The sequence below is a fragment of the Lepidochelys olivacea genome (genome assembly GCF_965140295.1).
Source record: "Lepidochelys olivacea isolate rLepOli2 genome assembly, chromosome: 7".
Classification (NCBI taxonomy): Eukaryota; Metazoa; Chordata; order Testudines; family Cheloniidae; genus Lepidochelys; species Lepidochelys olivacea.
The window spans coordinates 104692566-104707720 of NC_140417.1; the positions used below are offsets into that span (position 1 = coordinate 104692566).

General features: G+C 40.9%; 1 protein-coding gene across 4 annotated transcripts in view; it reads right to left on the reverse strand.

Moving 5' to 3' along the window:
- The window catches only part of ZRANB1 (zinc finger RANBP2-type containing 1), a 69847-nt gene that overhangs the window by 12814 nt on the left and 41878 nt on the right, over positions 1-15155 (reverse strand). For all 4 annotated transcript variants that reach the window (XM_084634133.1, XM_084634131.1, XM_084634132.1 and 1 more), the window contains 5 exons: positions 13658-13811; positions 11805-11876; positions 10235-10433; positions 1418-1538; positions 181-310 (listed from right to left, as the gene is read on the reverse strand). In XM_084634133.1, coding sequence (XP_084490259.1) covers positions 181-310; positions 1418-1538; positions 10235-10433; positions 11805-11876; positions 13658-13811 — 676 coding nt within the window. The remainder of the gene's footprint in view (positions 1-180; positions 311-1417; positions 1539-10234; positions 10434-11804; positions 11877-13657; positions 13812-15155) is intronic.

A 15155-nucleotide genomic window follows, 5' to 3' on the forward strand; every position in this document is an offset into this window, starting at 1 on the left:
GGAGTTAAAGCACTGGTTGAACACACAGTTTTATAAGAATCAGAGGCTTAAACTAACAGTTACTTTTGTATAAAGTCACTCCAACTCCCTTCCACTAGAATCTTATATCAAGCTGCTTTCAGCCTCCTTTAAAAGCCATTTTTAAAGAAGTACAACTTATAATTAGGCGTCGAGGCTTACCTTGAAAACGGGTATATCCTAAAGTTTCTCCCCGGAAACTCTTATAATACTTTACTCCATAAACTATAATTGGTCTTCTAAGAATATGTGCAAGTACAAAAATGTGGGTCTGCTCCAAACTTGCTCCAGGCTATACCAAAAAAAGACAGACAATACTTGAAACAGAACTTTGATCTAACATTTACTTCTGTTTAACTTGATTGACAAAGCAGCTTCTGTATAAGTTCCATAAAACCAGATTTTCATCCAACTAAAATTTTGTTGAAGTCATGGCTGTCATTTAGATTTCCATAATCAAACATTTGTCTGGAACGTTTCACTTGCAAAAAGTTTACCTACCTGAAGTTAGAATACTCAAGTGATTGACCAACATATTTTGTAACACAGTATTTAAATATTACAGGGAGAATGCACCTATAACTGAGGTTGCACAAGCATTCTTTTTTAATAGGTCATTTTCAGTTGCTTATTATTTTCTCTCTGATTTTCTGGGGTTTTTTTGTTTTTGTTTTTTAAACACAACAGGCTTGTTCTGTGTTCATGTGTGAAGTTTTATGCAAAGTTTCAGCCCAAAAAGCTCATACATTTGAGAAAAGTAAAAACAAATACTCCTTTTTCAATAATGGGGAAAAATGTAAATTTTAGCTGTTCTAACACATCAGTAGATGAGACTATCTCCCTGTCAAATTTCCATCTAGGTTGTAGATATGCCATTTAGAGAGTCTGAAAATATGGTTTATTTTACCAAAGTTATAAAGGTTTAAAAATCCACTTGGCATATGTACACTGGATTACAAAACAATCTCTTAACAGTTTGCCAGTGCTTTAGTGGTTCAAGCTCACAAAAAGTCTGAAGAAATGTTCATTCTCTAAGATTATGTAAGGTGTATGGGGAAGGAGGCAGGGCATTAAACAGAACAGAAACTGGTGCCCCATCTCTTACAAGCTTCAGCCTACCGGATAAGAAAAATAACCTTTCAGCAAAACTGTTGATGCTACCAGTAAACTCAGAAACTATGAAATTCAAATTTCAAATACAATTTCGCAGTTTATTCTTGTGGAGAAGACCTTAACACTTTGCGATTTCTGGTATAAGAAAAATGGTTGATGTTTTCCTTAATAACCAGAAACTCTGGGCTGAAGCAAGAACAATGCAAGTTTATGAAACTACTCTTCAGAAGGACTTTACATCCCTTCCTACAGTAAGATTTAAAAAAAAAAAAAAAAAAAGTCCTACCTGACTAGCAAGAGAGAGTATAAACGCCCAATCTTCCTGCCACTGTTCCTCTCGCAGTGAGAAATGTAAACCGAAGCTTTGGGAGTACCATGACTCCCACTCTTTCCAACGGGTGTAAAACCTAGAACAGTGGGCAGAAAGAAAAGAGGTAAAGCAAGTAAGATAGTAGTTTGATTTTTGAGAATAAGTGAGTCATACAACAACTGATGGTAATATTCTAGAGTTTAAGTGTCAACATTTATGAAAGAATAGAATGTGTTTCCTATTTCCATCTTGCAAAAAAAAAATTTAAAAGAAATCTTGTGAAACTTTAAATCTAAACTCTTTCATGCTGGCAATTTCCACTGGGCAGAAACAGACTGCATCAACAAAGCAGAACTCCAAGTCCCAAGGAGGCAGACCATCTGTTGCTTACCTGTAAATAATTCTCCTAGCAGCCATCGACTAATTCAGAGTTTGCATAGGATTGGTCCTGTTTATCATGAAAAGAAAGCAACTAAGCTAATGTTTTAGTACCATCTACATGACTGCTATATATAAACAAGTTTTCTTAGCACACAGTTAACCAAGCTGTGTATTTTCTCACATGCATAAAATAGCACAACAAAGAGTCCTTTCAACTGGTGAGTGTATAATGTTGTAAGACCACCAACTGACAGTAAGGCAACAAGTAATCCTCTTCTCATAATTCTTTCCACCACCACAGAGGAACTACTGGGATTGCTCAACAGTAAACTTTGACAAAGACTATCCATAAAGTGAAATAGCTATCTTGTACTGTTTTATGAATTAAAGGAAATGATACAAGAGTCAGTCTGCAAATTACCTGGTACAAGGCTGATAATCCCTGCCTAAGAAGCCACTTGAGATCTGACTGAATGGGATTGAATGCCCACAGGAGGCACTTATTGAAACTGATGAAAGGCTTCTAATGGCCAATTTGATACATCTTGCATAGTTTATTTTGAAGCCTTATTGACTTTTTTTTTTTTAAATGTAGTTCCACGGGAACAAACAAGGCATTGAATTTCATGTAATTTTAATGTTCTGTTTAAGGAGCAATTTGTTACTCTTCCCTCATCTGAAGAATGCAGATTTTTTTTCTTTTAGGTGAATTGATTAAGGACACAAGTAAAATAGGTATGTCACAAATTCAAATGGCTTATAGTCACCTCAGGTAGAAATCCAGAACCTTTTATAGAACTACATTATCAAGAAGAAGAAGAAAAAAGTGTATGTTAGTAGTTACCCATTTTTTAAATTAAAAATGTTTGAAATAGCCACAGATTTTTTATCACCAAAAGACAGTTATATGTTAACATCTGTAAGATGCACCATATTCAAAAATATTCAGATATTGCAAAGCAGTGTAATTATATATTGTAAGTTATGTTAACCATAAGCATGAAGTTAGAATGATTTGTAGCTGTCACTAGCAAACTAGAGATGCTCTTCTGTTCAAGAAGCCAGTTTAGGAGGGCACGCAGAAAAACATTGCCAGAAGTTGTCTGGATCTTTCAGTGCTGCCAGTAAAAAAAAACTCCGCTATCCTGCCCCCCAGAGACTAGATTTCAATGCAAAGAGGACAGAGGGTGGGGGTCATGGAATATATGTCTGCATCACATCTTGAAGAACCACAGTTACAGTAATTAACTGTTTCTTCTTCGAGTAGATGCAGCCATGTAATCCACTTACATGACTCACAAGCAGTACCCACCCCAGAAGGCGGGCTCAGAGTCTACCTAAACAAGGATTGCAGGATCACTGTACCAAAACTCCATCCACCCCGGAAGATGTGGAATGCGTTTATAAATGTACGTATGGATGACCACATAGCAACCTTGCAAATATCCAATATTGAAGCGTCACTGAGGAATGCTATTGACCTTGCTTGTGCTCTCGTAGAAGAAGCTCACATTCTACAAAAGCTGAGGAGACACAGCTGAAAATACTTCATATGAAGCTTTGATACAGGATGTTATCCATTTACAGACTGTCTATGAAAAGACTGCTTGACCTTTCATATGATCTGCATATGACAAAGAGACAAGGCAAAACACAAAACAGTCTAGTCCTGTCCAGATAGAAGGCTAGAGGTCTTCAGACATTGGACAACAGGTGATGATGCTCCTCCTTCAAAGATTAATGTGACTTAGAAAAGAACGCAGGTAAATATACTGTCTGGTACAAATGAAACTTGAGAAACCACTTTAGATAAAAAATTTGGGGTGTGCTCATAAAGTAACTTTGTCCTTGGAGGATTGTGTATAAGTTGGCTCTGTCATCAGAACCTGCAACTCTCTCACTCTTCTTGTGGACATTATCACTACTAGGAATGCAGTTTTCTGACACAAAAGCTGAAAGGGACACGATGCCCAGGGCTCAAATGGAGTTCCCATTAAAGCCGCTAGGACTGCGTTAAGGTCCCACAGAGGAACAGACACTTGGACTGTAGGATGGAGATGATGCCCTTTTAAGAATCTTGCTCCAACAATCTTGGAGAAGACAGGGTTTAAACATTGTCTATTGCAAGGGGAAAGATCCCCAACAACGATCCCCACGTGGTGCTTGCTGTGCTTAGGCAAAGTCAGCATCAAGGAGCGGTGTTTGATTTGCAAATTGTTCATGACACAGACTCAGTGGCAAGGGATCTTTCTCTAAAGGAGCATCTGCTTGAACGGCCCACGTGGCCTGCTGCAGCACCAAGGCCCACATTGGATCGGAGGTTGCCCTCAGGTTCCAAGTGTGCAGCCACTTCACATTGTGGCCACTCCAGGTCCTGTGGGGACCTGTCTGCCTCCTCCAGAAGAAGTGTGGACCAGCACGGTGTGAATGTTGGCACACAGGATGGAGCAGGTCCCATCAACTGCTCCCCAATACAATCCAGAGAGGCCAGGGAAGGGACCCCATACCATTGACTCCAGTTCTGGCCTCGGCGTGACTGTTGAGTCCAGTACCAACAAGGGCAATGCCAACACCAGCTATTTCTGGGCTGGTAGCACATCAGGAAGCAACTGACCTCCTCTGCCTTTCTGTCCCGGCCCCTCCCTTAATCCAGGACTCTGCCAGGGCTGCGTCATTATGACCTTGCTGGCTGGGTGGGCCGCTGACCCTGTGGGTCTGTTGGCAGCAAACCCCAATATTTCCCTTCTTCAGTAAGTGGAAGTGGGGCCAGTGTCAGGCTCAGCACAAATTACCTCCTTGGCACCAGGAACTTCTTTGGTACTCCTGCTTTCAGTGCCACCGTTACTGTGATGGCACTCACCACCCTCCACTTCAGCACCTTTAGTTACCTCAGTATTGCTGCTGATTTCAGGGTCGACACCACTTCTGCAGAATTTAACTGATGCTGGCCTCTAAACAAGCCACGCATGTTTAACTTGATATTCTCTTCAGCCACTCACTCATTTTTTTAGTTCTCCTCTCAATTCCTCCTAATTTGTCAGTATATTTCTGGTAATGAAGTATCTCCAAGTAATATTTATACCAGACCTGCACAAACGTACTGAGGGACTTTAACCTCCTCATTTAATAGATTGCCTATGTATACGCAGCCCATATTTTTTTTTGTTGTGTCATAATACTGGCACCTTTTTGTCTAGTCTGCTGTCCATCACCCCCCTCAAACTTGGATATTACTACTTTTCAGTTTTTGGATTATATTTCCCAGGTTTCATTAGATTCGCAGTTTCCGCCCCGCCACAGTGAATTATATTCTGTCCATATGTCTAATCTCTAGTTTTCTCTGTTGTTTGATATCCTCGCAAGTATTAACTCTTTCAACTTGATGCATATTCACTTGCAATATACGGTTTACTCCCTCTTCTTGGTCATTAATGAAAATATAAACAACTGGACTCATACTCTGCTAGCCATATCTTATTAACTCCATGTTATGATGTTTACTATAATATTTGGCTTAGCATTCTTTAGCCAGTTTCACTCTACTTGAAGGTATCCAAGACAATCTGAATTAATTCTGAATAAGTTTTGTGCAACTACCATATGCTTTTATTCAAATCCAATTATTACATTTACTGTTTCCCCTTCAGCAACTTCTTTTGGCGTACTTGCACTCCTGAATACCGACTAAAAATGTAGTACCCCAAGTAAAACAGCAACTGAGAACACTGGAGGAAGGTTTTGAAATTTTCTCCTTCTGTGCCCCTCAATGACTACTCAATCTTTACATAAATATGGTTTTTTTAATTCATTAAACAAGCAAAGGTTAGCAAAGACCCTGAAGCTAGTATTTTAAAAAAAAAAAAAAAAAATCAGTCTATTCTTGGAAATGAAGCAGCGTGGGTTGGGGAAAGATGATGCTTGGGTGTCTTAAATATGATGATGCAAGATTACTTTAAAATTTAAACATAAAAGACAACAATGAGTACACACACCACCCAATTTCACTACAGGGGCATTCATATGCTAGTAGTCAAATCTCCACTATACAGTAACTGGCTATATGAAGTAGTTGCAGTAAAGCAAGTCTTCCACACAAATACAAGGTTTCTGAATATAGAACTTTAAAGAGATAGAAGTATGGTTTCAAAATTCTAAATATCTCAAGAACAAAGCTCATTTAATAAGCTTGCAATACTAATATTCAGTAAATCTTTATTTTTTTCTACAAGCCATTGTTAATTTACAAACATGTATCTGAGTGATAACTCTATACAAGCACTGACACAACAATATTTATTTTATATATATATAGGCAACAGTTATTTCCTTCCTGGAAAATACAAGCTTTGATAATTTATGGAGGGATTATTTGAAGTCTCTAAGATTAAAGATCACAAAACAACATTAGAAAGTTATGAAAGTACTTGCAAAAGTTACTGATGAATTATACTCAAGCCCAGTTTCACCAATACTTCTAGAAGCTATTACCATATTTTTCAAAATCTTCCAATACATTCACATTAGCTTCTACATACTACTAAAAATGAATGAAAGCAATGATAATGACCTGGATCAAAAACCTTTCAGCATCTGGATTTTCCCCAGTACGAAGCAGAAATGTAAAATGAATCACGAAGCAAACTACAGTCTACAGACCAGATCTAGCCATGTTATTAAAGGCCAGATTGCACCACCTATTAAAAGTTGTCCAAAATTTCTCATTCTAAGCCCCTATTTTCAGTTACTTATAACTTCATGAAACTAACCACCGGGGTGGAATTTTTCCATGTCTTCCTCTTGCTGAATTAGTTTGGAAAATGTTGGCTAAGAACAATTCAGCCATTTCCAAAAATGAGGCTGGGGAAAAATATCTTGTTTTGCCATGTTAAAAAATTCTGGCAACTTTTTCTCTGAGAAGATCGAGTGAAACACAAAAAAAGATTGCAGAAAACACATTCTGCCAGAGAGGCTCTACAGTTATGCCTTTTGCCCATCTGGGGCACCAGAACAGAGGCAGATAGCTCATTGGCTGTAGCAGTCAGCAACCAATAGGGAGAGTGAGAAGAGGTTGCATACCTCAAGGGCAAGGAGGCATCGGATTGGGAGAGCAGGGGGGAAGGGAGAGACAGACCGGGCCAAACAGGGGTTCAGAAGGGCTAGTGGGGAGACAGACCGGAGCAAGGGCTGAATGGGAGCGGGGGTGCACACAGGGGCAAAGGAGGGGATGCAGGGACACACGGGGTGAGGGAAGATGTGCCTGACTGACTGACCCCTAGCCTCTCCCAGCCAGGATCTGCATGGGGAGGCTCCCATACTCCCTGACAATCCCTCCTTCCCTTCCCCCACAGAAAAACCTTTTCCATACTTCTCCCACCCACACCCAGCCAGCAATCCCTCCAGGTTCACTCCCAGAAATTACTTCCCTCTCCCTCAGCAACTCAGTTACCCCGACTCCAAGCCATTGAACTGCTTGTGAGGGGTTCAGGAAATATGTTTCTATATTATAGTTTAAATGAATTATTACTCAAAGTTCTGTATTAACATGTCCGGTAAGGAATTTATTTGTCAAAAAAATTTCCGGAATCTATTTTGCTGTCTGTTTTCTTATAGACATACTTGTTGACAGGTATTTTGAAATAAATTACCAAAATAATTGAAAGTGGCGTGATAATATTGTTATTTTGCAAATAAAATATGCAGAATTTTGCAGATTTTGAAAATGTTCTGCACAGAATTTTTTATTTTTTGGTGCAGGATTCCTTCAAGGAGTAGATGTATCTTGTGCTGCTCCCATAAAAATCCAGCCAAATTTGGCTAAATTACAAGCTATTGGGAAGGGCAGGGGACAAAAAACAACAACAAAAAACAGTTCATCCATACTCACTAGATATTAGCTCTAGTTTCACAGCTACTCTGAAGACCGCCCACACTAGGAATGCTTCACACAGAGGCTAAGCAGGCCTTCCCCTGAAATTGCAGCTCTTGGCTCCTGCAGGCAGCATCCAGGCTGGGGCCAGGTACCAGAATGGAAAGGGGGGAAGCTCTCTCCCCTTTTATCTCAATTATACCCCTGCCAGCATCCAAGCAGCATGTAGAAGGAAGCTGCCTGATTCAAAAATAGACGGGAAAAGAGTTGACCCCAGGGGAGTAACCTGGGACAAGGAAGGGGGTGGCGGACAATGACTGAACAAAACTGGGAGTCTAGGGGGGGTAAAGGGAAACTGGAATTGGCTGGACAAGAAGGTGGAGTGGGAGCAGAGGTGGGAAATGGGGAGGGATGGAAAGAGACTGGATGAGGAGACTGGATGGCTAAAAAGGAAGATGTAGGGACGAAGACAGGGTGGTAAAGAGACAGACAGACAGACACAATGCGGCAGGGGACGGAAAGAGACTGGACAAAGAGGCCAGTGACAGACTGGACAAGGAGCTAGGTGGACAGACAGGCCGACAGACTCAGAATGGCTGGGCAAGGAGGCTAGGCGCAAGACTGGAGGGACAGGGAGGGGGGGACAACAGGTTGTTAGGGGACAGGGCAGAAGGGTCAAGCCTGTGGGAAAACAGGCAGAAGAGTTTGTGCCCACTAGAGAATATTCACCTCTCCAGAGCCTGGAATGGAACCCTTGATTCCCAAGTCTCACCACTTCTGTGCGGTCAGTAAATATCTGTGAAATCCACTGGCAAAGTATCCCATTCCCCCTCTACTGCTGGTCCACAGCGGATAAAAACCTACTACTGTCATCAGTTTCTCCATTAGCTCAAATGGCAGAAGTCAGTATGTTGGATCTAAACGTCTCAACCCTGATGATGAACCAGGTGGGTGTCAACAGAATACCATACAATGGAATTTGTCTTTTCAGTTTATAAGCTTGTTAATCTTTTTAATGTAGGGTGTTTTCAAAAATGTAATTTCCTAGGTTATTAAAAAAGAAAAGTCAAGAACTCAAAAGTTAGGAAATGCCAGAATTAATTAGGTTGTCCACGCAACCTTAATTTGGCCCCCTTGTGAGAAAAAAATATATATATATTATGATACAGTCTTTAGTTACATGACCACATTTTTTCCTCTCAAGGACCCCTGCCCTATTCAGCGTGCAGCATAGGTTTGCTCTAGGGATGAATCAGGGTTGTACAGCAAAGGAAACTTGCCTGTAGGACTCCTATTTCCTTTGTTACAGAATTTGGAAGGCACGTAAGCAAATAAGGCAGAGGACTGCAAGAGGAGAACTTTCTCATGGCTAAGGCAGGTGTATGCTGCCCTGGAGAACTAGATTCTATCCCTGCTTCTGCCACATGGAGTTCTTATGTGATGCTAGGGACGTCACTGAAACCAAAAATTTTCATAGGTGGGTCAATAACTATGTTCTTCATTTTCTGGGTGCCCAATTTGAGATACCTGGGATCTGATATGCATAAGTGCTGAACGTTCACAGCTACAACTAAAGTCAATGTGAGCTGGACTTCAAGCATATGCAATGCTATTACAATACTAAGTACTCTGAAAAATCAAGTCTTGAGTGTTTCAAATTGGGCAGTTAGAACGATAGATACTTTCTACCTTAATCTCTCTGTGCCTTAGCTCCCCATTTGTAAAATGGGATTAACACCAACCTCCTGGCCTCACAGTGGTGCTATGAAAATAAGTTCATTAACATTTGTTAAACACTCAGATTTTATAGTGATAAGCCCCATAGAAAAGCCCATGAGGACATTAATAATTCTGTTTTCAGAGCAGGGTTTGAATACTATGCAGTAAGGCAAGCATGAGGGGAGATATGGAACAATGAAGAGAAAACAAGATATTGAAGAGCTCCTCGTTCAGCGAGCATGGTCCATTCCATGCACTGAAAGAGATGGGGAAACTGTGGGAAAAGTGACTGTGATAATGCATATGGCACAAGAGGGACAAGTTAAGGTTGCACAAGCAACTTTAATTTTGACATTTCCTAACTTTTGAGTTCTTGACTTTGCAACCTGATGTTATTTTAACATATTTTCCACACACTAAAAACTAAGTTACTTAAAACTTTAGTTACTATATGAAGAACTAGCACATACGGGTCAACAACAAACTCACTACATTTCACACTGCAAATGCAGAACTTGAAAGCTGCAGTAACCGACATACTACAGCTCGTGCTAAGGACATTGTATGGAATTTAAAGCACTGAAAACAAGAATTTTTTTTGGTAATATAATTGACTTACATAATATATAAATTTTGTTTTGGTTTATTTTGGGGGTTTTTTTTTTGGTTTTTAAAGATAAACTAAACACACACAACTTAAACTGTGCTGTAATTCATCTCCTTTGTTCCACATAATTAAATATAAATCCATGAGCTCATCACTATATTACAACCAATGCTACTGGAAAAATATTCCTGAACTTAACATGAGAAATGTACCAGCTTACCAATGTGAACAGTCATGTAAACTTTCATGAAGAGCTTTCCGTAGCACCGAATCCTTGTCATAAATGCCCCAGGTAGCTTGTAGTACTGAATCAAGCAGGCAGTCCCCTGCAGTCCGATTCCAAAGTGCATATAGTCTACTGTCCAAACGCGTACCCAATTCCAAAGACCAGTTTATAATAGGAGATTCCTCTTCTAGTTCTGCAATACAAGAAAAATCCTATGTAAACGTTATTTGCAATTAGACTCTTTTCAACATGAAATTCTGTATTAAGGTAAACTGGTTATCAGAAGATACTATACAGTCAACAATTTACCATATATCTATTCACCTTAACATTACAAAAATGGATGCACTAAAGAGGCAGAGCTGAGCTCCCTAGACTAAAAACTGTAGATAAAAAAACAGACATTAAACTGAAAAACCATAATTTGTTTCAAGAGAGCCACTCAAGTGGAAGATTGTTCACCAATTTTATTTAAATACAGGAGAGAGTACTGAAGAGCTCATGACTTGGAGCCTTCACAAGTTTAGACGATAAATTCATAGGTTTCACAAATTTTACCAGCACCACAGCTTCGCTTTTTCTTTCTGTCCCTTCAGAAGTACTCCTAACCTTAAAGTCAAATCTCTAATCTCTATATTAAAAAGGTAGAAATTTGCCTGCAAATGCCAACCTATCCAGCATAAAATTTTGCTTTAAATATAGAATTCATGTATTATTTCAAACTAAGTGAAGTATCGCGTTAATAGCAGATAACGAGACTTCAGGGTTTATTTGTAATAACTAGAGCTCTGAATGGATACAAAAAACGTGTATCTGCAGATCCGCACAGCAATGACCAGTGGCACCAAAACTGAGGCTTGGGGTGAGAGGGGGGGCAAGGCCCTTGCCCATCCACTGTCCTTTCCCCTCTTCCTCCTCCCCAAGGCCCCTCTTCCTCCCGGGACAGGCCAGCGTGGAGCCCAACTAGGAAGCCCAGGCAGCCGTGACAGACCCTCCACCTACCTGTGGTGCGGGGGAAGGCCGAGAACAGGCCTTGGCTGTGTCCCCACCCGGCTGAGGGTATGCGACTCCATGCCAGCTCCCCATGCAGCTCTCTGCAAACCAGCTCCAGTGGGTGGGGGGGGGGGGGTGGGCGGGGGAAGGGAATGTTTGCCTTAGAGTCACAGCCCGGCCATGAGAAGAGCCGGACTGGCAGCTGTGGGGAGCCACGGCAGACCCTCCACCTGGCCTGGACAGAGGGCCTGGGGGCTGACACTCAGGCCGGGGGCTTCTTGGGCTCCCTCACCCAGGGCAGGTGGAGGATCCACCACGGCTCCCCACAGCTGTCCGCCCAGCTCTCATCATGGCTGGCCCGTGGCTCCGAAGCACCCTCTGCCCCTAGCAAAGATGGGTCAGGGAGAGCCATGCTGGCAGCTGTGGGGAGCCCGAGTCTCTCCACTTGCCCTGGTGAGCCTGTGCTACAGCTCCAGATCGCTGTGCAGATACAAAATTCGTATCCACATCCAAAATGCTATCCGCAAAAATGGTACGTACTAACTAACTCTCTCCACACACACACACTTACCCTTCTGAACATCCCTATCAAGTACTTCATCAAATAACTTCTCTTGGACTGTTTGTGGTAAATCTTCAATATCTGGAAAAGGAACAATGAATAAAATGGCTTAACACCAACACATTTTAAAATGGAGGAGTACTGATATATGGAATGTGCGCAGTTATTGACTAGCTGATTCTTACTGTTTATCCTCCTTCACCACTAATTCCTTAAGGCTTTGCTATTTTCCGTTCAGCCATGTGCGGCCCAAAGCTCCAGATCCCAGACTAAGCTAAGAATCCTTTAGGCTGGCTGGTCATGGTGTACAAAGCACTAAGGCACCCGACACAAGATTTCTGGACACCTGAAGGATCATCAATCATCTGCTCCAGTGGAATCAGTGAAGTAGGGAACCAGGTGAGAAAGCAAGAAGTAAGTAGAGAAGAGAGTTTTTCCATCGAGCACTGGCTCCGTAGCTCCTGCAGGTGGAGGCAGCATGCAGAGCTGCCAGGCTGCGCCTCCGCCTAGGAACAGCAGGGACACGTCGGCGTTTGTGGGGAGCCACCCAAAGTGAGCAGTGCCTGGATGTGGCACCCCGAAACCCCTCCTGTGCCCCAACCCCCTGCCCCAAACCCCCCTCCCATACCCAAACTCCCTCCCAGAGCACACGCCTCGTACCCCTTCCTGTGCCCCAATCCCCAGCTCCTTCCCACATCCAAACTCCCTCCTTCCATTGGTAAGTATCTCTCTTAGTTAACCGGAATTTTTGACTAATCCAGCACCCACCAAACATGCCAGATAACAAAGCTTTTACTGTATCAAGAGCATTTTTAGGTGAGACGACAGCCAGACCTGGAAGCATGTCCTCTGTACTTTCATAATCCAGGGTCATGGTATAAAAAATAATCAGTTTCAAGCCACGTTTATAAAAGGATTAATATTTGTAGAGAAGTAATACCTAACAATCTCCTACTGCAAGCAAGTCCAGGACCAGTTTCTGCAATATAATTAAGTTTCCTTTTTCCCTGTCCATCCAGTCTATAATATAATATCATGGAACACAAGATTTTACTTAAATTTGTGGGGAAAGCTCAAATGGAACATTTTTATGATGGCTATAACTAATGCTATACATAAAATGCTGCCACAGACTTTACTGCTTATGTATACTGTACTATATAAATTACAAAAACTTCACTTCATTCAACTAGAATGAAAATTCTATGATCAAATATTCAGTCACGGGAACTCAATCAGAAGATTGAGACACGCTCATCTCTAAATATACTTTTACAAATATTCAGGTGTCAAACAGCTTATATTCTTCTTGATCATGCTATCTCAGAATAAACTGAAGATAACTGTAACGTGAACATTTCCATATAAGAAAAAAAAAAAAAAAACCACAGGATACATCTGAATAGTAGTTTTAGTCCCAAAACCAATCATTGTGTGTCAAACCTTTTGTTTTACAAAAGGAACACTAAAATTACAGAACTACAGAATGATGCAAAAATCTAGTCATCTAAGCATCGAAATAAGAACCAGGCACACTTGATCGCCAACCTCAACCTTAATACAGACTCATTCCGTGAAGACATCCTTTTTGCTTCAATTTTCCCCCTCTCTATACTGAGAACAATAGTAGTTTATTTCACAGGAGAAATGCGAGGACTGAAATACATGAAGAGCTTTGCAGATTTAAAAATCACCAGGAAAAGCCTAAGAACTATTTTGTATCAAGTGCTAACAAAAGTTAGATCAGAAAAATTGCAGAAGGGGGCAGAGGGTTGGGGCGGCGACAAAATGTGTTGGTAGTTTCATACACAATTAAAGTAACAAAGGCATCATTGACAAAGTGCGGAGCATTTCATAATTACCTGCAGGTAATGTAAATGTTACAAGGTCAGTTAAAAAATAGCAAGCAAAATCTCCCTTTCGTTGATGAAGAGACGCAGCAATTTCACGCCGGATTTGTTCTGTAAGCTCTGGACACACCATTGCTGGAATGCACTTTGCCGCATGTTGTGATACCTGTAATATAACAGACTTATTTCACCTGATAGCTATTTATATTTAGCCAAAAATAGTAAGAAGCGTTAGGCATTAGATAACATTTCATAGAAAATGTTTTGAGTAGAAGAGGGATAAGGAGGTGTTTAAAGTTGTTTATAAAGAAGGAATCTGGAATGAACACAACTGAGGGAAAAAGTGATCCCATCAAAACAGATGCAAGGCGGTCACATATGAGCGTAAATATCAGTCTCCTCAAAGACATTACAAATAAGTCAACAGCTATCATAAGTGAGTGAATGCAAATACCGCTTACTCATTATGAAGCTAACAGGCACTAAACTGACCACCACATAACTTAGCATTGAATCCAGCAAGAACCAAAATTGAACAGATGGCTGAAGGGGTGGGGTAGAATTAGATAACAGAAGCAAACAAAATGATGGTTCATAAAATGCTGATCCAAACTAGAACCTCTGATGCCACTTGGTGACAGAAGGAAAAAGCCTGATGTTATGAATTGGCACAGATTACAATTTAGCATCCTCATGTAAATTTCTTCTTTGCTTCCATATGTTACATGGGATTCTATACCGCATACTGAATGGGCTTGTCTGAGGAAACTTCCCATTTCTTACCTCCCACTCGCCAGAAGTCTAACAACTGAGGAAATGTCTATATATGGACCACACGAATTCTGAAGGATTCTGGCCATCGATGGCAGGAAAAAAGTCATTCGGTGATAAAGGTCATATATTATCAGGTACACATCTGGACTACACAATGGAGATATTTTAAAGTGATATTTGGAAGACACGCATTTTAAAGTGGTAATTACTCTGACAAACCTAGGGAACAGTATTACTACTATTTGCTAGGGTTCAGTACACATTTTCACAACGACTGCAGGTAAAAATTGCTGCTGACAAAATCAGAAATACAGGATTTTTCAGTGAAGCTAACTTTGTTTTAAATCTATCCATCAAACCAATTACATGTGTCCCTCACCACTTAAAATGTGCAGTTGCATGTACTAACTGCACACAAATACACACAGTTCTTCAAACTACCTGAAAACTTCCCACTAGTCTTCTCTTCTGCTGCTTTGTTCCTCAACCCCAGGCTTTAGATACAACTGTATATGCAGCTCATCCCCCTTCTCCCACACACTAGCTTCCTTGGGAAAAGCTAATCCCCCAACCCTACAGTAAGAGTAATTTTTCTCATTAGATTGTCCTTAAAAGTTGCATGGACTCCTGATTCAGTTCAAAGCAGGAAGGGGAGCGAACTGAGGCTCTGAGAGATTCTTCCCTGAAAGTAGGTAGTTTTGAAAGTACACAAGGGTAAATCTAAGCAATGCCTCTA